The sequence below is a fragment of the Rattus norvegicus genome, chromosome 8, assembly GCF_021556685.1.
Source record: "Rattus norvegicus strain SHRSP/BbbUtx chromosome 8, alternate assembly SHRSP_T2T, whole genome shotgun sequence".
NCBI lineage: Eukaryota > Metazoa > Chordata > Mammalia > Rodentia > Muridae > Rattus > Rattus norvegicus.
This window is the reverse complement of record NC_141541.1, coordinates 61,594,893-61,618,517: the sequence shown is the minus strand read 5'-3', so window position 1 is coordinate 61,618,517 and position 23,625 is coordinate 61,594,893. Positions and strand designations below refer to the sequence as shown.

The following is a 23,625-nucleotide window of genomic DNA, read 5'->3' as shown; positions in this document are numbered from 1 at the left end:
TTGAGATCTGCTGGCTTCTGACTCCCAAATGCTAGGATTCAAGGCGGGTGCCGCACTTCCCTGCTGAAAATACTCAGTGTCTAAATATGCAGTCTAGGCTATGCATGCAGCTTTGTAGTAATACTGAGAAAGTGCTCGGACTTGATAGTCATGTTTTAAATGCTGTTACTCCTCTGATGTGTCACCCGGCTTAAGGTACTGTTGGTCTTGCAATACTCTGAATGAGACCTGAAGGCAAGTTCTAGTAAGGCCCAACTCTGGGGCTGCCATTAACCTCCTAAAAGGTTACATAAACAAATTATGTTAAACAAATCATCTTACATTAAGTCCATGTGAGGATGCCTAATTCATGTCTGAATTGTTTTGTTTGTGATTTCATTTAAAAAAATCAGTTTTTCAGTAGAAAACCAGTTTTATAACTTGGGAGTTATTTTTCTTTTTCATAACTACATTTCTTTTCTTCTACTTCTTTAGGGATTTGGATCCCGCTCCCAATCCACCATATTTCCCGTCACATGTCATTAAGGCAACATTTGCCTACATCAGCAGCTGTCATAAAACCAAGTTTAAAAGCATTCTAGAAATCCTTTCTAAAATCCCTGTAAGTACACATTGCATTACTGATATAATAATTTATTAAAAAAAAAAAGTCCTTTCTGGGTAGAAAATCTGTATCTTGGGGTTGGGGAGAACATGAAATTTTACTTGATTGACTAATTTAAAAAGGAAAGCACTTGATTTACAAATTATATCTTCGTATTTTGGTCAGTGTTTAATATGTTTTACACATTAGGCCAGGGCCTCTATAATTAGCTCAGGGAACACCTTTACTGTGCATCATAATATACTGAGTTCCAGTTCACTTTCTCAAAACTCCTCATCAACTCTTTAAAAAGTAAAATGGGCCAGGCATGGTGGCACACTCCTTTAATTCCAGCACTGGGCTGACCAAGGCAGGTAGATCTCTGTGAGTTCAAAGCCAGTCTTTTCTACAGAGTGGGTTCCAGTATAGCCAGGGATACACAGAGAAACCATGTCTGGAAAAAAACACAAAACAAAACAAAAACCAAAAAGTGAAGTGGACTCTAACAATTTTAATGTAACATTTTGCATGTGATATCAAGCTCATAATCTAAATGATCATTTAATAAAGTATAAACTATGTTGGTTGTAGTCAAATATATTTTATTTTAAAATTTTTTTTCTCAATGTGTGCCTGTTTTGTAGGATTCCTATCAGAAAATACTCCTGGCCATTTGTGAACAAGCAGCTGAGACAAATAATGTCTTTAAAAAGCACAGAATTCTTAAAATATACCACCTGTTTGTTAGTTTATTACTGAAAGACATACAGAGTGGCTTGGGAGGAGCTTGGGCCTTTGTTCTCCGAGATGTTATTTATACTTTGATTCACTATATCAACAAAAGGTAAGTAATAAATCATACTGATGTGTTAGCAGTCCTTCGTGTGTGCAAGCACCTGCAGAGGGAGGGAGGGTATGAGTGCATGTGGAGTCCTGAAGCTGACACCAGGAGTCTTCACTGCTTTTCACCTCCTTCATTGACTCCTGGTCCCTTGAAGGAACCAGAGCACACAACACAGCTGCTCTGGCCAGCCAGCCAGCCAGCTCCCAGAATCCGTCTGTCTCCCAGTTCCCGGGATGTAGGCGGACACTCAGTGCTGTTTCATTGATCTGTATGTGCATGTTCATGCTAATCCCATTCTAGTTTAGCCACTACGTGTTTGTCATCAGAAAGAGCATTATGTTCTTGATGTATCACACTCAAATTGCTTTTGCTAGATGAAGTTGTGTGTGTGTGTGTGCGTGTGTGCGTGTGTGTGTGTGTTCTATTTGAATCTTAGAAATTTTTTTTATTAATTAACTAATTTATTCATTTTAGTTCTCTAAGGAGACATCAGTATCTTTAGAAATTACACAGAACGCTTTAGGTAGAGTGAGCACTTTAATAATTATTCATGCGTGAAAAGATTTCTTCCCTTTTTGCTTTACTTGGTTTCATTAATATTTTATGTTTCTTGTTTTTGTTTTGTAGACATTGTTCTAGTTTCGGTTACATTTCTGGTAGCTATTATAAATGAGTTTTTTTTTTCCCTTTTATTTATTATTAGTGTGAAGAAATCCTGTCGATTCTTTTATTTTGGTTTTATAACCTCCACCTTTACTGAATACAATGATTAGTTTTAATACTTTGGGGTTTTTATTTGGTTGGTTGGATTTATTTTGCTTTCTGGTGCCTTTAAGTTTGCTGTATATAGTGATGAGCTGACTTTCAACAGTTTGAGACGATGAAAAGCAGTGCTTGTCTTTCAGAATGCTAGCGAGGCTGTTCGCTTTGCTCTTCACTGTGTCAGCTGTGAACTCTGAAGTGCAGCATGTATTTTGTTGATGTATATTCTTAAAATTCTGTTTTCTTCAGATTGTTTTCTGTGAAGGGATGTTAAATCTTTTCAAATGTCTTTTGTTGTTTTTTTGTTTTTTTGTTTTCTTTCACACTAGAATGTCTCGTTCCCTAATTGTACCTTGTGGTTTTTGTTTTTTCCTGTCGTGATGATTACAGCTCTTTTGCTTAAATTCTGTTGACGTGTGGTTTAGCACTTCTGTTGACTTGGATGTGTTGAATTGACCTGGCATTTCTGGGATGAACCGCACCTGATTATGTGTAATCTTTCAGGTGTAATGTCAAGTTTGATTTGCTGGTACTTTGTGTAGTTTTTTTTTTTTATATCTTTGCTTGTCAGGAATATTAATTTTTTTTTTACTCTTATGTTTTTGTCTGATTTGGGTATCAGGCTGATTCTGGTCTGGTGGAATGGACTGGCAGAAATTCTCTTTAGTATTTTGAATAACTGAGAATAATCAGTATCAGTTTAGTGAAGCCATCTGGTCCTGGGCTTTTCTTTGTTGGATGACTTTTTCATTACTTGTTACTGACTTATTTAAGTTTGCTATTGATGTTAGGGTTTTTTCCTTATTATTGATCATTGTTGTTTTAAAGTAGTGAGGTCATGCGGTGTTGCCCACGTTGCCTTCAAAGACTTGGGTTCAGGAATTCCCCTGTGTTGGCCTCCTACATAACAAGAACTCAGGCATATATATTCTCTTAATAGTTTCTCATAAATCCATTTCTGTGTCAATTTTTTTTTACTTATCTCCAAAGGTTTGTGATTTTTTTTATATGTCTTTAATGAGTGAAAATTTTAAAATATTCATCATTTTGTAGGTAAAAGCAATCCTTTCTAGTAGCTTTTTTTATCTACATAGTTGTTATCTCTAGTTACTCTCTTCTATAGCACACCAGAATGTCCCAGTTGTACCTTCATGCCCGCAGATCTTCCCCATTCTCCCATCACTTCTCTCGGGTCTTTGGTACCCTCTATCCTCTCAACTTCTAAATTTTAAAATTATTTTGAATTCCTTTTTTTAGTAACCCTAGTGCCTGAAATTCTTCAGAAAATGTTTCTATTTTCTTCCCTTTAATACTTCATGCTTTTTTTGTTAGTTACATGGTCTAAACTTTGGTTGCTAAAATCTTACCACTTCAGTATATAATGTGGTTAAATGTGGAACCGGGTCCTCCCTAAGTTTTGACATTGAATGCTGCTTCATGCATGTTAAATATCTGGATGTGCACATGGAGGCCAGAGTGGGACATACTATGTCTTCCTAAATCTCCTGCCACCTATTTCCTTGAGACAGAGTCTCTGAGAATCTGGCCATTTCAGCTCATCTAGCTGGCCACCAGGTTCCCGGCCCACCAGTCCTGTGCTATGGGCATGAACAACCGTGCCTGAGTGTTTATATAGATGCTTCGGATTAGAATTTAGGCTGTCATGCTTTCAGAGTAAACACTCTTACCCACTGAGCCGTCACCCCAGCCTTGTTTGACCTTATCCCTTTCTTTGTTCCTTTCTCCTTTTCTTTCCTCCCTCCCTTCCTGTCTTTTATTATTATGTTTATTTATTATTGAACACCAGCTGTTACCAAGCAGATTCTTCATCAGTGATTTTCGTGCTACCTGTGTCTAATGAAGCCTGGCGCTCTTTGCCTGCTCTCAGAGAGTACCCTACCGGGGTTACGTGAGTATCAGGAGTACTGGGGATGTGGAGAGCAGGAAAAAAAAGAATAAATAAGACTTTTGTTTACCAAAAAGTGCCGTCCTTCAGTGCTTGCTGGCTGGCAGTGATTCCTGGATCTCTCTCTCTCTTTTTTTTTTTTGAAGGATTGTGACAGTTTTTGTTTCGTAGTAATTATAATGTATCTTTCAGACATCCTTTATCTCTTTTGGATTATAACCGTTGAAATATTAGACATGTAACTTACTTTTTTGTCAAGCCCTATAAGAATTAGAGACTGAGTAAAAAGAACTTGAATTTTGTTTGAGATCAGTTTCTTAGACCTTGTTATTCGTTCATTCGTTCGTTCATTTATTTTTCCCGTTAGGTCTTCCCATTTCACTGACGTGTCATTACGTAGCTTCTCCCTGTGCTGTGACCTATTAAGTCGAGTTTGCCGTACAGCGGTAACTCACTGTAAAGACGCCCTAGAAAACCATCTTCATGTTATTGTGGGCACACTTATACCCCTTGTGGATTATCAGGAGGTTCAAGAACAGGTAATTTCCCAGTGAATCTACAAAGGGGTGTTTGAGGTGAAAGATACTCTTAGGAACTGAATGCTTTAAGTTTACCTTAGTGAAAATGCTTTTTGATAAATGGAGAAGACATTCTTAGTGAATTAACCTTTGAAATCAGTTACTTACCCCATAGGCGTTTTGATCTAATAAATCTGATTGTTTTGTCTGTTACACTGAAGTGGAGTCAGAAGCAGAGCTAGCAGTTCCCACCATGACAGTGAGCTCGCCTATGAAACACTCCATTAACACTGGATTTTTAATGCCTGCTTATATAGCACTGTAAGTGTTTTAGAGCGTTTGAAGCCATGACCATAAGAGCTGGGCACTACATGTGCCGTTAGAACATGTCTTCTGAGCTAGGGGAGAGAGGTTTGTTTGTTTATCAGTTACAATGGGATTTGGCTCTCGAACATAATTAAGACTTCTCCCTCTTCCTTTGATAATTATTTAGGTATTGGACCTGTTGAAGTACTTGGTGATAGATAACAAAGACAATAAAAACCTCTTTGTCACAATTAAGCTTCTGGATCCGTTTCCTGACCATGTTGTTTTTAAGGATTTGCGTCTTACTCAACAGAAGATAAAATATAGTGGAGGACCCTTTACACTCTTAGAGGTAATATTTATTTATATTTTGTATTACAGAACATAGGCAAGAGTATTATTTTAAGACGTTAATGCTTCAATAATAAGGACAGAATACTTTTCTGTTGTAGTAAAATCTCTAATACATGAGGTTTACCTTCTTAAATATAATCCAAATCTTTTTAAAATATACATAGATATTTTAAATTTATGCATCTGTGTGTATATAACTTAGATGTGCGTGTGCCCAAGGAAACCGAAAGGTTTCAGAGTCCCCTGCCCTTGAAGTTGTGTATGGCTCTGAGCCTCCTGACAAGTTCTGGGGACTGTGAGACCCCCTGCAGGAGCGGCCAGCTCTTTTAATCACTGGGCTATCTCTTCAGCCTCTCAAAACATCTTCTTGCATTGCATTTAAAGTATAGCTATCAAAGCTTCCTGACTAAGATAAATTTGAATATTCAGAGAATATGATACAACATAGTATTAATTTTAATATGCAGAGGGTCCTGGGGTTCATTGATATCTCAAAATTGCAATCTGTTTCCTTGAGGGTCAGTAATGTTTTTCTAGAGATGATCTTAAGAATTTTGATCTTTATAAATTTTAGTTATTTATGTCTGTATCATTTTTCTAAATGTTATAATTTTAAAATCATTCAATTAAGACTATATCATATGAGAACATTTAATATGATTAAGGCGTACAAGTTATATACTACCAAATAAATGAAACTTGTAACATTTCCTTCCAATTCAGCTTGCCATTGCAGTCTTGGAGACTATTGACATCGATGTAGATAAGAGAACCTCTTGGTTTTTAAACCCTTAAAACATTGCCAGAATTCAAGTATAGGGAGGAACTTTAGTTCTGCCATGTTTGTTTTATGGGTCAGCGTCTACAGAGAGTACTTACTCTTTTTTCTTTTATTGTTTCATTCTTCACACTTAGCCAGTATATATTCAGCTAATATTACGTTGATTTGGTCTTTTAGGAAATAAACCATTTTCTCTCAGTAAGTGCTTATAATCCACTTCCACTGACCAGACTCGAAGGACTGAAGGATCTTCGGAGACAACTGGAACAGCATAAAGATCAGATGCTAGATCTTGTGAGAGCATCTCAGGGTACCAGTTGTTTGTTTTAATACCTATTTTATGTGTATGGGTGTTTTGCTGGCATGTGTGTTATGTGCGCCATGCGAATGCAGTGCACGTAAAGGGTGTTCAGGGCATAGAAGAAGGTGTTAACATGGCTGAAGCTCAAGTTACATGGCTGTAAGCTGCCGTGTGGGTGCTAGGAACTGAACCAGGATCCTCTGCAAGAGCAGCAATTGCTCTTGACAGATGAGCCGTCTCTGCAACCCCCTTGGAGGAGTGATTCTAACATATGAAGCTTCCTGTTTCTTTCTCAGATACTTTTGTGAATTTTTCTTGCTTACCACCATCCTCATTTGTATTCCTGTCTTTACAGAGAGGCCACTGGGTGGTGCGAGTCTAAACTCTGAATACTGTGTGGGAACAGTCGTTTAAACAAGGCCTCTTCTAGCTGTTGTGTTGAATGTCTCTTATGTTTCTAGCTATTTGTGACTTTGCTAAGGCATTAGCTTTTTCTGTTCAACTTGTTCAAGACATTTCTTTATCTGATTGGCTAATCTTCCTAATCATTTCCCAGCGAAATTCTATCTACGTGTATTTTTAAAAATCTGTTCATGATTTAAAACCTTTTAAAATGTGCTAATTTGGGGAGTGGTGTAAAATAAGTATGTGTTGTCCCTGTGATAATTGAAGCACCTTTCCCTAAACTGTTTCCAGATAACCCACAAGATGGCATTGTGGTGAAGCTGGTTGTCAGCTTGTTGCAGCTATCCAAGATGGCAGTGAACCAGACTGGTGAAAGAGAAGTTTTAGGTAAGTGGTGTAGGTGAACGATCTTCAGTACAGTCAGAATAAGCGTTAGCTGCTCATTTGATTCACTGAAAAAATGAGGATGGCTTGCTAAGTTAATATTTCTGTTCAATTCGGGTAACCCAAGATAGCCAGGTGCCTTTTATATTCCTCAAGTAGGCATTTAAAATAAAGTTAGCAATAAAAATTAATGCTATATAAATGTTAACAATAAAATGCCTTATAAATGCGTTCGGAAATCATAAATCTCTGCATAGTTGAGTTGTAAATTAATTAACTTCTGAAATGCTTTGTAAGTATGACTGAGGCAGTATTTAATGTCTACTTTGTTTACGGCAAACAGAAGCAGAGAGGCTGGAGGATGGTTAAGCTCGGATTTTTTTAAAAATATCATTTAAGTCTCTCACTGCCGCCATTTAGGCATAATCTAATCTAAGGTGACTTGCTGACGTGCTGGATGTAGGCATTTAGATCTGGTGGTCTTAGAACGGCAGATCACATGACCAAAGTTAGCCAGAGGTGCTACTAAAAGAAGTACCAGTGTCACACTAAAATACGACAGCAGTGCTACGAGAATGGGAAGGGGAAGAGCTGCTGGTGCTCCCCGGTGTCCACCTCCCATGTCCGCCTCCGTTCTCAGTGGGCGCCTGCCATGCTTGACCTTTAGACTGGTCTTTATTTATGTCTATCTTATGTATAGACACAGATATAGATCATATTTACCTGGTTTTAAGGATCTGCACACAATCAGAATAACTGTGCATTCACCTCCCGGATCTAGAAACTGAACCTTACCAGAATCCGCAAATCCACCCCAGCCCAGGATTAACATCTTTGTTGCTGGCTGTTGCTGGACATAAGCCTGAGCTGCTCCGGGGTCCCTCAGTAGCTTTCTTACGTAGTGTAAAGTGATGCTGTTTTGAATGTGTAATACACATCATCACACTTAGTGGTAGAAGACCGGAGTCTTTCCTCTAACGGCAAGCAAAGAGAAGTTATCCCCTTTACTGCTTATGTTCAGTGCTGTATGCGAGTTCTAGCTCGAGGTAGCAAGCCTGGAGCAGAGATGAGAAGTGTGCAGAGGGGAAGGGAAGCACAGCTGCCTGTGCTCATAGGCGGCATGCCGGCATATGCTTAAACTTTTCACTGAGTTGTGTGTTTAAAATGAGTGAGTGAGTGAATGATATATATATATATCCTGAATTTTCTTTTTAAACATTTCAAGTCAATACTTCATACAGTGCCAAACATGTTAATACTTTTGCTTCTAATATTCTGTTACTATAATTGTTAACTGTCATCGCTGGTGAAAAGTATATTACTGCTCTAAAGTATTCTATAGTTTTCTCTAATCCCCATGTTAGAAAACACTGAAATCCTGAAGCATGATGAAACAGTGTTAATTCTTTTTATGATTGTACTAAAATGAGGTTCCTGTATGCAGAGGCTGTCGGCAGGTGTTTGGGAGAAATCGGTCCTCTGGATTTCTCTACTATAGCTGTACAGCATAGCAAAGATACGCCGTACACCAAAGCCTACGGGTTACCTGAAGACAGAGAACTTCAGTGGACCTTGATAATGCTGACTGCCCTGAACAACACCCTGGTGGAGGACAGGTGAGTGGTGAGGACGCCTTTCATCTGATAGAGACACCAAATCTGGCTTTCGGGAAAATGATACTCATGCTTCACTTAACCCTTTCTTTTTCTTTTCTAAAGTTTTTTACATATTTTCATGTAAATGTTTTTTGTGCATACATGTGTGCGCACCACAGGCGTGCCTGGTGCTCCTGTAGCTCAGCAGGGCGTATTGGATATCCTAGAATTAGAGTTGGATGATTGTGAAACACCATGTAGAATGGAACCCAGGTCCTCTGCAAGAACAATGAGTGCTCGTAACCACGGAGCCATGCTCTCGTCTTTCAAGTCCCGACGTTAAAAAAGTCTTGTACATTTTAATGACGTTCATTTATAAATTTGTGTGATCAAATTCCTGATATTCCTAACACTTGACGGTGATGCAGTTTGTCTGTTTTAAATTCTAGTAAAGCTAAAGGATAAATCAGTAAGCTGCCAGGTGGTTCCACACAGACAGTTAAAATACAGAAATATGGACTGGTAGAGTGGCTTAGCAGGCAGCTCACAAGCTTGACAGCCTGAGTTTGATCCCCAAAACTAAGGGGGAGGGCGAGAGCCTGAAAGTTGTCTTCCGACCCCCACAAGCTGTGTCCTGCGCCTTCAGCCTCTCCCTCGTAATAATAACAAGGTTAAATACAGAAATGTTAGGAATGTTATTTTAAGTGTTTTTTTTTTTAACCAAAGTGCTTTGTTCCTCCAAGCTAATCTTTATTTTGATTCTTCTAGAATAATCCATGGAGCAAAAGCTTTGTAACCTCAAAAGGTTTAAACTAATAGACTTTCTTATTACTCATGTATTCTTTGTTCAAAGCAAAGTTTTCAGATCCACTCAGTATTTTAGTTTGTTGGTTGTGCATTTCCGTCTTTTCATTGTTTACTGACTTATTTGTTGTTGCTACAATTATTATTATTGTTTACAGCACTGGGGCCTAAACCAGGACCTTACACATCCTTCCAATACTGAGTCATTTCCAGATCCCTCATTATTTATCCTTGCTTGACTGGTTTATTTGTCCACCCCCATCATTACATCATGGGAGGGAAAGTTCAAAGGTTTTCTCCGAGCCAGGCATCTCTTACAAGTACATATGTAGTTTGGCTTTACTCTTCTGCCTCTCTTAACCCACCATGTTTCCATTACTGATTTAATGAACCTATATTTTTGTCATTGTTTTTGTTATGTTAAACTGGCTGGCATGGGTCTTTTCCCTAACATTCTGTTATACATATTTTCATACATATAATTAAGGGGAAGAAGTTTATGGTGAATATCTGTTTACTTACCATGTAAGTTCTTACACTAACATTTTACTGCTGTCCTTTTTTTTTTTTATCTTGTTCCCCTATCTTTCTATCATTTTTAATCCATTTCTTTCTCTTATTTTGAGATAGAATCTCATATAACTCAGGCTGGCCTTGGACTTACTTGTAACTTGGTGATCCTGAACTCCTGATCTTCCTTCTGCTGTCTGCCTCCTAAGGGCTGAGATCGCAACGTGTGCTACTGGCTTAATCTTTCTTGACTTTTTTTTAATTAAAGACTTATTCATTTAATGTATGTGAGTACACTACAGCTGTCTTCAGACACACCAGAAGAGGTCATCAGGTCCCATTACAGATGGTTGTGAGCCACCATGTGATTGCTGGGAATTAACTCAGGACCTCTGGAAGAGCAGTCAGTGCTCTTAACCACTGAGCCATCTCTCCAGCCCCGTTATTGACTTTCTGAAGAGATTTTTCCACAGAAAACTTAATCATAAAATGGTTTGGAATCCAGTAATCTGACGTCATCGTCGTCGTTGTTGTTGTCGTCTAGTGATACACAGACCTGTTAGCATGACATAAGCATGAGAATAATAGGCAACAGCAGCTCTTTTCTCTTCTACTGAGGAAAGGGGAAAGCATTGGGGGTTTAAGGGATTTCAGCATGCAAAGGGGATGTTGACTAAGGAACTACTCAGAGCATACTTCTTTGAGGAAGTGTCATATGGTCTGAGTGATAGTGAATTAACCTGAGAGGACAGGAGTAGAGCACAGGGGCGACCGAGAAAGATCATTTTATATGAATTTATCTGATGTAGTGTGGGATCTTTGTATGCATCGATGTGTGCCGTGAACTTTTATGTACAGTGGTATTGTGATACATCATCGTGCATAACCATTACATGACAAACCAGTGCCTGTTCTGGTTTGCTTTACATTGCTGTGTTAAGCATCATGGCCAGAAAAAGTCAACTGGTAGAGGAAAGGGCGTATTTCACAGTCCGTTGGGAGGGAATCGAGTGGGAACTCAGGAAGGCAGGAACTAGAGCAGAGCCGATGGATGAATGCTTCCTTGCTCATTCTGTGGGTCAGCCAGTCCGTTAGGATCGCCTAGCTAGCGGTAGCACTCGGCACGATGGGCTGGGCCCTCCTGCACCTATCATGTCCTTCAGACTTCTCTGCGGGCCAGTCTGATGAAGGCATCTTCTCAGGTAACTCTGGCTTGCATCAAGTTGACAAAAACATTAACCAGCACAGTGGCCAAGGGGCAGGATTGGAGACAGTAGCTGGTTATGCTAATTACTGCTGTGGTACCGAGGAGAAAGAATCAGTAGACGAATAGTGGACATGAGGGATGTGGGTAGAAGTAGGGCCAATGCATTCTTAGTATAGACACTAGGGTTTGCTAAGGACGTAGATGTGGGAAAAACGAATCCAGGGTTAGAAGTTGTCTGAGAGACAAGCATAACTGAACAGAATTAAACCGTCCTTTGATGCTGTCCTTTCTCCAGTCTCGGGCCAGTAACATTTTCTTTGTCTATATATATTTTCAAGTCTCTTGTAGCCCTCCGTTTGCTGTTTTAGTAAAAAAGAGTTGTGCTTTTTATTTAGAGGTTTGCGATGCTAATGGTTTTCAACTATCTGATTTGTGCAAACGAGTATGTACCTTCAAAAGGCATCTTTGCGATAATTTAAACATTGGGAGTAAGATATTGTACCTCACCTCAAAAATGATGTGTGTCATTGAAGAAAATGTCAGTGTGTTTCCTCAGGTGAATTAGGACTTGCCTAATCGTATTTATTATTGTAATTATTTTCAAGTAGTTCTTCTTAAATTTATGGTCAGTATAACAGTCAATATTGTATAGAATGAAGAGAATTGTTATTGATTAGTAACTCATGTTTACTCAGAGACTATTTTAAAAATCCTTTGACTTTTTTTCTTCAGTGTTACATAATATTATAGATAAGTTTCTAAAATTTTCGATTATTAGGTTTAAAACGTTCCAGTCAAATTCGCATAGCATTCCAGATTAATACATTTATTATGTATGTTTTCCAGTGTCAAAATTCGATCAGCTGCTGCTACCTGTTTGAAAAACATTTTGGCTACCAAGACCGGACATATTTTCTGGGAGAATCATAAGACATCAGCGGATCCAATGCTGACCTATCTGCAGCCTTTCAGAGCGTCGAGGAAAAAGGTCTCTTAAGTAACTAACACACTGCTTGCTGGACAAATTCAGACTGTACATACTGAATTCAAGGGCTTTGTTAATTTCCCTAGGCAGAATAGAAAAGTTGAAGTGGATAAGGTAAAGAGGAGCTGACTTGGGGCTAAGGGAAACTCTTTCTCAGTATCCCTGTGGTATTAGGCATCATTGATCCAGGATTACTTCAGGGGCTGTGATCAGCCAACAAGCGTTACACCTTTGGAAAAATAAAGACGTGTAAGCTTCTTTCATGCATGTTTAATCATCATGACAAGCCCATTGAAAGCTGCCTGCACTATCATTAAGAGCTTTTGTATCTCTTGTCTCTAAGCATTACTCTCTTCAGAAACTGACAGAGCAACATGCAGTTGTTTTTACCTGTTTAAAAGTTCAATGGAAATGCCCATCACTGAAGTAATCATTTTAATGTGTCACAGTTTTGGTTCCCAGTAAAATTAGTAGTAATACAGACTGTTAATGAAGTTATTAATATAGCCTAATATAAAGTATTAGGATTTTTTGGTTGGTTGGTTTTTTTGTTTCTTTGCGGTTTTTCAATTTTAGGGTTTTTTTTTTTAAGGTTTGATTTGGTTTGGTGTGGTTTTTGTTGTTTTGGTGTTTTGTTTTGTTTTGTTTTGTTCGTTTGGAGACAGGGTTTCTCTATGTGTGTAGCCCTGGCTGTCCTGGAACTCATTTTGTAGACCAGGCTGGCCTTATTAAACTCAGAGATCCACCTGCCTTTGCCTCCTGAGTGCTGGTATTAAAGGTGTGTGCCACCACCTCCCAGCTAAATATTGTATTTTTAACATGTAAATATTATATTTTATTTTGAAATGAATTTTGTGGTAGATTTAAATCAGTTTTACATATGAACCGGATGAGGCAAAGATTGTGACTTGTATAATATGCGGACAGTGAGTAACAGAGCTAGCAGAAATACCTTTACAGTTTGACTCCCTCGCTTAAATCCCCTGTCTCACATGTGTGCTCCCCACTTCCCTCGTTTATTTTTATAGCAGGAAGTGATTCTTAGGGCCTTGTGCTTGACCCTTGACTTATACCCCTAGCTCTGTTTTACTTTTTATTTTGAGACAGGATTTTATTAAGATATCAAGCAGGCTTTGAAGTTAAAATCCTCTTGCCTCAACTCTTGAATAAGTGGGATTAAGGCCCTGAACGACCATTCCTAGTCAAATCTGTTTCACTTTTAAAAGGCAAATGTTATATCCAGATTTAAATTTTTATTAAACATTTATTTTTTTCATTTGTGTGTGTGTGTGTGTGTGTGTGTGTGTGTATGTATTGTGTGTATTGTGTGTATGTGTGTGCAAGTGCATGCCGTGGCGCTTACACACAGGTAAAAGAACAACTTGCCAGAGTCAGTTCTCTCCTTAGACCATGTATGTTCTGGGATCAACTTTGGTCAGTGAAGGTTGATGGCGTCAAGTACCTTTACTTCCTGACCTACTTTGTGTGCACAGGCCGTAGGTGTAGTTTAAGTGTACTTAGTTTTATTGGGAGCAAATAAGCAACTGTACTGGGTTATTTAATTGTCATAGGAAATGACTTTCTGCTTCTAGTTTTTAGAATTACCCCAGTTTGTTAAAGAAGATGCTTTAGAAGGCCTGGATGATGTAAATCTGTGGGTTCCTCAAAGTGAAAGCCATGACATTTGGATAAAGACTCTGACTTGTGCCTTTTTGGACAGTGGAGGCATAAAAAGCGAAATTCTTCAGTTACTAAAGCCAATGTGTGAAGTAAGAGGATTAATCTGACTTAGAGCCTATGGGGTTTTTTTGTTTGTTTGTTTGCTTTTCCCATTAATTTAAATTCTGTGTCTCCGATTGTGATTTACATATTTGAAAAGAACTCTGAGTGATGAGTAGATCACGGGCCTGCAGTGTACACCACATCCAGCTGCTACAAGTCCATTGAACTGGCTATCTCTGCTTAGCCAGAACTATGCAGCAGGCTTTATGTTTCAGAAGACAACGTACTAGTTAAATTCTACAAAGTGCTAGAATAATTAGTAATGACGCTTAAAGTCATTGAGATTATAAATTATTTGTTATTGAAAGTCAGCTCCTATTTCTTCACTGTCATTTGACATTCTTCAGTATGCTCTCTGAGTGAAGAGAAGGTAGGCAGCAGTCATTAGTTTTACATGGAAGGTCTGGTACAGCCTACTAAGTGTGCAAGCCGATTCCAGTTGCTAATAGCGTTTGGAGTCTGAGGTGCGACTCACTGGGAGAGCAGGCACTTCTAATGCATTAGTCCCTGGGGCGTCAGTCTTGGTGTTTGGTTGCCTTTTTTTTTTTTTTTTTTTTTTTTTTTTTTGGTTCTTTTTTTCGGAGCTGGGGACCGAACCCAGGGCCTTGCGCTTCCTAGGATGGTTGCCTTTTTGCTGTTGCTTTGTTTGAGATAGGCGCTTATGTATCTCAAACTCAGCATAACCAGGGGTGACTCTGACCTGGTGCTCCTGCCACCCTCTCTCAAGGTCTCAAATACTTTGCTTGGTATTATGGCTTGTTTTTCTTCTGTTTTTTCTCTTCTTTTTTTTTTAAGATTTATTTATTTATTATTTATTAAGTATTTTTAAGATTCATTTATTTATATAGGTACACTGTAACTGTCCTCAGAGACACCAGAAGAGGGCATCAGATCTCATTACAGATGGTTGTGAGCCACCATGTGGTTGCTGGGAATTGAACTCAGGACCTCTGGAAGAGCAGTCAGTGTTCTTAACCACTGAACCATCTCCTCAGCCCTTTCTTCTTTATTTTAATCACTACTTGATGCACACTTTTGGTTGTTGTTTAGATTATTTGGAGTTCATGGACGTTCCATGTAATTTTCAACTTCTGATACATAGGGGAGTAAACCTTTTCAGTAAATGATGTTACTCTAATTCAAACAATTGAGTGGATGTATGCCATGTTCTAGGTGAAAACTGACTTTTGTCAGATGGTGCTGCCATACTTGATCCATGATGTTTTACTCCAAGATACACATGAGTCGTGGAGAACTCTGCTATCTACACACGTCCGAGGATTTTTCACTAACTGTTTTAAACATTCCTCCCAAGCAAGCCGCTCAGCGACTCCCGCAAATTCGGATTCAGGTATTCTGTTTGCTAGTGTTCATACTGTCCCCATCTCAGCTCTAGAAAAAGATGGTTCAGCAAGTTACAGGGCAGCTTTCTGTACACTCCGCACACTAGGCACTGTGCTTGCAGTGTGGACGTGAACAACACAGCGCTCCTGTTTTAACAACAGAAAAAACATGTAAACAGACTCATCCACGTGTGTCGTACCATGGCAGAGTTGGGATGGAGTTTTTATATTTTTAGACATCTGGCCAACTACTCTTTAACAGCGTTTTATCACCAAATCGTGCATATTTTTGTAGGCAGTAAAAGTTGTACAATTTTTTTTAATTATCCATAATCCTTCCCATAACTAAAGATATCTACATTTAGATTCATATGTATATAAATAGTAATTTGTATATTTATACATGTTTTACATTTAGAATATATCCATTCAATTTTTTAATGACTTTAAAGAAAAAATTAGGTCGTGTTTTTCTTTTCAGTTTTACTTCCATGGTAAGAAGTGAGTTTACTTGGGCCTTACAGAGCATGAATCACAGGCGCATTTCCGATGCTCTTAATTAACAGAAGTAATTACATTAAGGAGTTAGGAGGATGGCTCAGCAGGTAAAATGCCAAGAGTTTGGATCCCCAAGACCCCTGTAAAAGACAGGTGACCGTGATAGCCCAATTCTCACTTCAGTTCACCAGAGGTGGATACGAGGGACCCCTAGTGCCAGCTTGCCAGCTAAGCTAGCCAACACAAGGGAGCTCTGGGTTGAAAGTCAACAGAGAGAGCAATCAGGAAGGATACTCAGTATCAGCCTCTGGCCTCCACATCTACACCGTCACACATGGTGGGGGACGGTTACCTTAGAGTTTAAATGCACATATAAACACAATTGAGGATTCATTGTTGATCACTTCTTCAAACTGAAATTTTAAGAGGATAAGAAAACAGTTCTATACTGTTAATTTACCATGTTTAATATACATAAGCATAAACCTAGGCACAGATTTATTTACATGTTGCATATCAAGAAATAGCATTTTAATTAAAACCACCTTAGTGTGTTTATGGTCACTTCAGCATAATTGTGATTATTCAATTTTCCCAGTTTTCTGCTTTTAGTAACTGTGTCCATTTGAAATGTCTGTGGTGTCCTGAGACTTCCTTGTTGCTGTTTTTATGTATCCCAGTTGATAATGTTGTTTCATTGAAGTTGAGAGGGGTTGGTTGACTACTGGGTTGTAGTTATAGGACAGGATCTGACGTTCTGCTGAAGAGTGGGGCGACTGCTGACTGTGATTACGTATTGCATGTGAAAACAGACAGACAAACCTTGGAGGTATTGGGAAATACATAGCCTGAGTTCAGTTCTCAGCCCCATATGGGCTGGCTCACCCGTAGCTCCAGCTCCCTGGGAACCTCACATTCCTTTCCTCCATGGGCACCTACATTCACCCGCACACACATTTTCAAAAACCTTCCCTAAAAAAGACCTTACCGTAAACAAATAAAATTTTGAGGAGATAAATATATTTAATCAGATGAAAACATTATAAAATACATTCCTGTATTGGAAAGTCAAATGGCATCCCATTAATATGTACGATTTTAGTTAAAAGTTTTAAAAGGACAAATCTATCTGAAAAAAAAATACCATGCAAAAGCAAACAAGGTTGTCCCTCCTGTGGCCCTCCTAGGTTAGAAGTTGTTCATCAAAACAATCTGGACCATGCTTATGTAACGTTGGGGTATTACTGAATTAAGAATCCTAAAGCATGGGTTAATGTGATAATGGTTTATGGGTGGGGTACCTGTCACCAAAACCCGAGTTCAGTCTGCCTCTCTCAGCCACACTGCTAGCTTTGCCTGCTTCTCCATCCTCTCTCTCTCTTCCCCTGACTGCCTGGTGTTTTGATATTTTGGCTTCAGGTTTAACTTTCTCTTTCAGGCTTTTCTTAGTCCTGGCGAGGTGACTCTCACATGTCTTCTACAGAATAAAACCTTTTCCCTCACAGCCCTGTGCAACCATGTTAAGAGCCTCCAGGCTAGTCAACAAGTTCTGCGTGTAGGAACAGTCTTGATTTGTTCCTGGTTGTAAATGTGCTGAGCACCTAGCAGCACGGCATTACAAGCGTCTCAAGCAGTAGATCACCTGCTTCAGAAACAAGTCTGAGTTTGTAGCAACTTCTTTATAGTATATTTTTACATTTATGTTTACGATATACATATTGCTTCCTTTGAAATAAAAAGGAATGCCACAAAATTAATTTGATTTCTATTTACTAAGAAGTGTTTTTGTGTTGGGCAAACCACCCATTGTAGTCTTACAGTGTAGAAGGACACATAGACAAGAAAATACTTTTTCAGCAGTACGAGACTAAGAAGAGATATTTCTGTTTCCGTTAGAGTCAGAGAACTTTCTCCGATGCTGTTTGGATAAAAAATCACAAAGAACCATGCTCGCTGTTGTCGACTACCTGAGAAGGCAAAAGAGGTAACATCAACAGTTGTGTCTCAGGTTTGGGAACTTCCTTCTGGCTGCTTTTTAAATCTGATTATTGTATATACAACTGCTTCAGACTGCTAAAATTGATTGGCATGGTGCTTCTGTGTGTTATTAATTTAATAATCCATATGCAGGCCCTTGGGTTAAACATGGGAACTGTCAGTTTTGTCCCAGCTGTCCCAGCAGCACACTGCCGGGTCATGCAGGCTCTAGTTTACCTCAACAGGGAAGATACGGGAACTGAGGGCACGGTTTTCCCAGGCAGTTCTTAGTCCTGCGGCTGCTCATAGACTAGTTGAGTAGCTAGAGTTGGGTGTCTCTGTTATCCTCTTTTTATGAGAATAAAACCTTTCCTCCTCTGTGCTATACTTACCATGAAAATTGGCAGTAAGCTTGTGATACTACAAAGTTGATTTAGGTAAGTTACTGTACAGTATAGTATCTTTGTTTCTATTGGAATGTTTTGGTGACCAGGTCACTGTAGCCTAAGGTACCCTTCAGTTCACCATGTAGTTCAGCATGGCCTTGAATTACTGATGTTCCTCCACACGAATGCGGGGGTTATAGGTGTGAACCATTGCCCCGGGCCTTCAAGGGAGTACTAAGGAAGTGCAGAAATAGCTCAAGATAGGTCTTGCAGCTGACGTGTGCTGCTCGTGAGTTATCAGAACTCTGGAGAAACAGCTCAGAATGGTCTGGTCCAGCTTATGATTCTTCAACTTTAGAGCAATCTGTGGCAGCATTCAGAGAAAGAAAGCTGGACTTCAAATTCTGGTCATGTTCTGGTCTGGTGACAATATAGCATGATCTTTTTCTTTTCCTTTTTTCTCGTTCTCACTTTGTAGCCCTGGCTGTCCTTAAACTCACAGAGATCCACATGCATCTGCCTCCTGAGTGCTGGAATTAAAGGTTTGCCCCACTATGTTCAGCACTCCTTTGTTGAGATGCTAGATTGTGGCTCTCTATCAGCCATCTGATGAAGAGGATAAACCATCATTGGTGCCCCCCATAGTTACTGTGTCGCTATGATTTTCTGTAGGCTAGGTGTGATAAATTTGTGTGATAAATTTTTTTGTGTTTTTTTTTTTCTTTTCTATTTTTCGGAGCTGGGGACCGAACCCAGGGCCTTGCGCCTGATAGGCAAGCGCTCTACCACTGAGCTAAATCCCCATCCCGCTTATAATGTAGCCCAAGCTAGCCATGAGCTCACAGTAATCCTACCTCCGCTTCTTTTTTTTTTTTTTTTTTTTTGGGTTCTTTTTTTCGGAGCTGGGGACCGAACCCAGGGCCTTGCGCTTCCTAGGTAAGCGCTCTACCACTGAGCTAAATCCCCAGCCCCCATAATTTTTTTTAACTTAAAGTATTTTCAACCTGTGAAGGATGTATTGGCCATAATCCTGCCCCAAGGGTAGGAGCATACATGATTTGGACACGCACCTAGTAATTAATGCCTCATGGTATGTGTGATGGTAATGACAGTTGTTGGTAAAGAATGGGGTGGTGAATTAGAAGAATAATAGATTATTTGACCCTTAATGCATTTCTCTTGTAAACAATGCATGCCTTTCTTAACATTCTATTTCACTAACAGATTTTTCTTGCATTTATTGTCTGTGATTTGAAAGTTTATGATTTATCTTGTCTTATTGTACATCCCCTTCTAAGAAAACATTTAGCTGTAGCTGTGAGTGCCTTTTCTGGTATTGGGAGGTAGTTTCGTCTTGGACCCATTTGTTTCAGACTTGATGAGGCAGAATGATGTTGATGTTGGCAAGACAGAGAAGGCAAAAATTCTTTTTTAGAGAACATTTTTTAGTGCCGGGAAGATGGCTGCATGGGTAAAGAGCTTGCTATGTACCTAATGTGCCACACAAGCCTGATGGCTGATTTTAAATCCCCAGAACCTGCATAAAAGCTGGACTTGGTAGCATATGCATCTAATCGCAGTGTCCATAAAAGGTTACAGGAAGCGGAGACTGGAGAAGCCCCAGAAGCTTGTGGGTCAACAAACCTGGTCTGTACAGCTGGTAACAAGAGAGACGCTGGTCTGTACAGCTGGTAACAAGAGAGACGCTGTCGTCTGACCTCTGCATGTGCACCATAGCACGTGATGAGCGTGAACACACATACACATTTAAAAATTCACATTTTTTGTTTGTAGTTGTCACATAGTAATTGTACAAGATAAAAATTCCTGAGCTGGGCATAATGGTGCACATCTATAATCATAGTATTTAGAAGACTGAGGAGAAGGATTGTGAATTTGGACTCGTGTGGGGACAAGGGAGTTAAAAGTGAGTTAAAGGGCAGACCAGGATTACAAAACAAAGACATTGTCTCCCAAGGAAGCAGAGAGTCCTTTCATTATTGTTATGAATCTTGAAAGTCTGGTATAGTGATGTACACCTTTAATCTCAGAAGGCAGAGGCAGGCAGATCTCTGAGTTCAAGGATAGCCTGGACTACAGAGCAACTTCCAGGACAGCCATGGTTTAAAAAAAAAAAAAAAAAAGACTCTATCTTTAAAGGGGTGGGGAGTCTTTAAAAAATTACCCAAGAAGATGTGACTAGAGCAGGACTAAGTTCAGGTTTAATGCTTTGTTAAAAGCTGCGTGATCTGAGCTGTGTGAGCATGTTACCTGATGCCAGGGAGCATCTGTCTTCTCATTCTTAAGGATCAGGAAAAGGGACATGAGTATGTTGATGCATACCTTTAGCTCCAGGGAGAGGCAGGAAGATCTCTATGAATTCCAAGACAGCTTGATGTACATAGAGTTCCAGACAATTAAGACTTCATAGCCTGAAATAAATACAGAGTCCCTGCTTCAAATAAGTAGACTTTAAGAATAGGGGTGTGTGGCAGTCAAACTTGACAGTGTATTAATATATCTGCAATCAATAAACATGCAGCTCTTTCTGTGGGAAAGTTTTACTTCTCTGAGCTTGAATTTCCAATTAGGGAAGTGTTCCACTAAAGCTAACCATGTAGGAGATGTGGTATGTGCTGTTCTGTTATTTACAGATAGGAATGAACGGACTGAACTGTGCTACAGATGATGCAGCTAGTAGTGGGCGATAAGCTAACTTTGTACTTAGCCATGGACTGCTCCAGAGACATTTAATCACTGTGTCGTCTTACATCTGTCTATATAGTTAGTTTTGAAAAGGATAATATCTATAATATCCAGTTCTGATATGTCATTACCACAGTGAGTATTTTTTAATTAAGACGGTCCATGTTGGTAGTAGGAGTGAAAAATTGCAAGAGAAAAGCCATGTGTATTACTTTTCTTTTTGTGGTGACACAGTACTTGATAGAAGCAGCTGAAGGGCAGAGGGTTTATTTGGCTTTTAGTCTGAGGTGTACATCTTATCGTGTTGGAGAAGTCATGGTGGCAGCAACAGGAGGCAGCTGGCAGCTTTCGTCCTTTTGTAGGAAGCAGGGAGCCCTGGATGCTGGTGCTGAGCTCACTTTATCCTTTCCGCTCAGCCCAGAATCTGAGCTCATGAAATGCTGCCACCTGCATTCAGGGTAGGTCTTCTCACATCAGCTGACTTTGTCTAGAAATCTGTGTCAACATGTACCCAGAAGCTTGTGTCCACGGTCTTTCTAAGTTCCATCAAGTTGATGATCACATGGTTTTGGGGTTTTTGTTGTTGGTTTTGTTTTTGGGTTCTTTTTCTCCCTGTCTGAGAAGAAACAATGTTTTTATTTTAAAAGTGACCATGAAGCTGTCCTTTGCAGCCAGTGATGTAAAGGGTGGGTGCAGAGCCTGGATTGGTATGGCATGATGATTAGTGACTTTTTTTAGATTCTCTGAGAGGTTATGATCCAAGACCACGGAGAGCCGGACCTCAGCCATGCTATCTTAGCCATGCGTATCAATTACGCCCTGTGCTTCTTTCACTGTTTACGTTAGCAATGACATGGCATCCTGTTTAATTCCTCTTCAGGCCTTCCTCAGGAACAGCTTTCGAGGATGCCTTCTGGCTAGATTTGAATTATCTTGAGGTTGCAAAGGTGGCTCAATCCTGTGCAGCTCACTTCACAGCACTGCTCTATGCAGAGATCTATTCAGATAAGAAAAACATGGATGAGCAAGAGAAAAGGTAAGCGGGTTTTGACATTGGGTTGATTTTATTTGTTTATTTTTTCATGTTTTTTCGAGACAGTGTTTCTCTGTATAACTACCCTAGCTGTCCTAACTGTAGACTATTCTTGCCTCAGACTCAGAGATCCACCTGCCTCTGCCTGGGTAGTGCTGGGATTAAAGGTATGTGCTACCACTACCCAGTGACATTTTGGTTTTTAAATTGGTGTTGATATTGTTTCAGTAAAAATGTATAGAAGAAATTTTGTCCCATCTCTCCATTTAAAAGACATTTTAGGCAGAGATATTCTGTATCAAAGCAAAATAATTTTTAAAAGATTTATTTATTATATATAAGTACACTGTAGCTGTCTTCTGACACACCAGAAGAGGGCATCTGATCTCATTATAGATGGTTGTGAGCCACCATGTGGTTGCTGAGATTTGAACTCAGGACCTCTGGAAGAGCAGTCAGTGCTCTTAACTACCAAGCCATCTCTCCAGCCCACAAAATAATTTTTTAAAGAACTAATTCTCTGAAAAAAACAGAAATTATAGTTGTATAATATATTCTAGACATATAGGTAGCTTCTAAATAGAGACAACACTTGGTTGTTTGACTAAATAAGTTTCATGTATTTCTAGCTACTTCAATTTGATTTCTCCAGAGTGAGTTAGAACTCTTATAAGAAGCTATAAATATGATCATAGATCATGATGAAAAATAACCAAGAAAATAGGGTATTAAGTTGCGTTACATGTTTTATTATATGAACCTCCTTTCAGATCCCTGTCTGAAGTAGCCTAGTGCTTGTGTTTATATATAGCCTCACTTTCTTACCAGTAATTCAGCCTTTCTAAGAAATTGAAATCACAAATGTGAGTTATGCCACTACATGCATTATTTTTACTACTAATAATTGTAGGTGTCATTAGGCTGGGAATGTAATATATTTGTTTAGACTGGAAAAGCGGGGCCAGAATTCTCATGTCCTGCTTCCACTCCACCACAGAGCACAGCCGCTCAGGGAGACAGGAGGAGGGAGTTGACTGTGCTTACCCCACTGCTGTCGTTGGGTGGGTGTTGGGCCATAGGGAAACCCTGGGACACCACCCACGGGTGGGAAAGCATGGTCTGAACTGTGGGACAGTGGAGCTGGTTCAGGGATTCCCTACAATGACAAGACTGGGGCTGTCTGGTTCTGAGGACCTGGATGAGTCCTTGTCTTCTCAGGGGTTGGCTTGACTTGATGGCAGTTGTGGCTGGGAGTGCAGAGAGGCCTTCTATGGGACATTAGACAGTGGCTCTGTAGGAGAAGGCCTTCTCCATGGATCCCCATGGTGGATCCTGATGAAAAGAGGCAGTCCATGGTTTTAAGGCATTTATTGTGATGGTGGAAAGTGAATGAGTAAAACCGTACCCCACTTCTCAGTGTGGGCCTGAGACTAAATACCTTTTACAGGGAGGAATGTCTGAGAAAGAAAGCTTATTGGCTAAGACCTCCAGGCCCTCAGGTACCTCATTAAGATCTGTTTTGAGCCTACACATCCTCTACCTGTGGAGGGACTTGGGGCGTTGCCCTTACTATGTGACTGATGGCCACACATCTATGGGGAGCTACGGCTAGTGACAGGGCCTGGTATCCAGGAACAGGCAAAGCTCCTACCATC

At 39.7% G+C, this 23,625-nt stretch overlaps 1 protein-coding gene across 6 annotated transcripts in view; it reads left to right on the top strand.

Annotated features, from left to right (window-relative positions):
- Window positions 1-23,625, top strand: part of Atm (ATM serine/threonine kinase) — a 103,973-nt gene that overhangs the window by 45,544 nt on the left and 34,804 nt on the right. For 5 of the 6 annotated variants that reach the window (XR_015626422.1, XR_015626420.1, XM_087560989.1 and 2 more), the window contains 12 exon segments: window positions 475-601; window positions 1,228-1,427; window positions 4,463-4,634; window positions 5,107-5,271; window positions 6,232-6,364; window positions 7,052-7,147; window positions 8,589-8,760; window positions 12,107-12,248; window positions 13,838-14,014; window positions 15,201-15,378; window positions 17,765-17,852; window positions 21,818-21,973. Coding sequence is in view for 3 of the 6 variants with exons in the window: in XM_087560989.1 (XP_087417115.1) it covers window positions 475-601; window positions 1,228-1,427; window positions 4,463-4,634; window positions 5,107-5,271; window positions 6,232-6,364; window positions 7,052-7,147; window positions 8,589-8,760; window positions 12,107-12,248; window positions 13,838-14,014; window positions 15,201-15,378; window positions 17,765-17,852; window positions 21,818-21,973 (1,806 nt within the window). In the remaining 3 variants the exon portion in view is untranslated. 6 annotated transcript variants of the gene reach the window in all.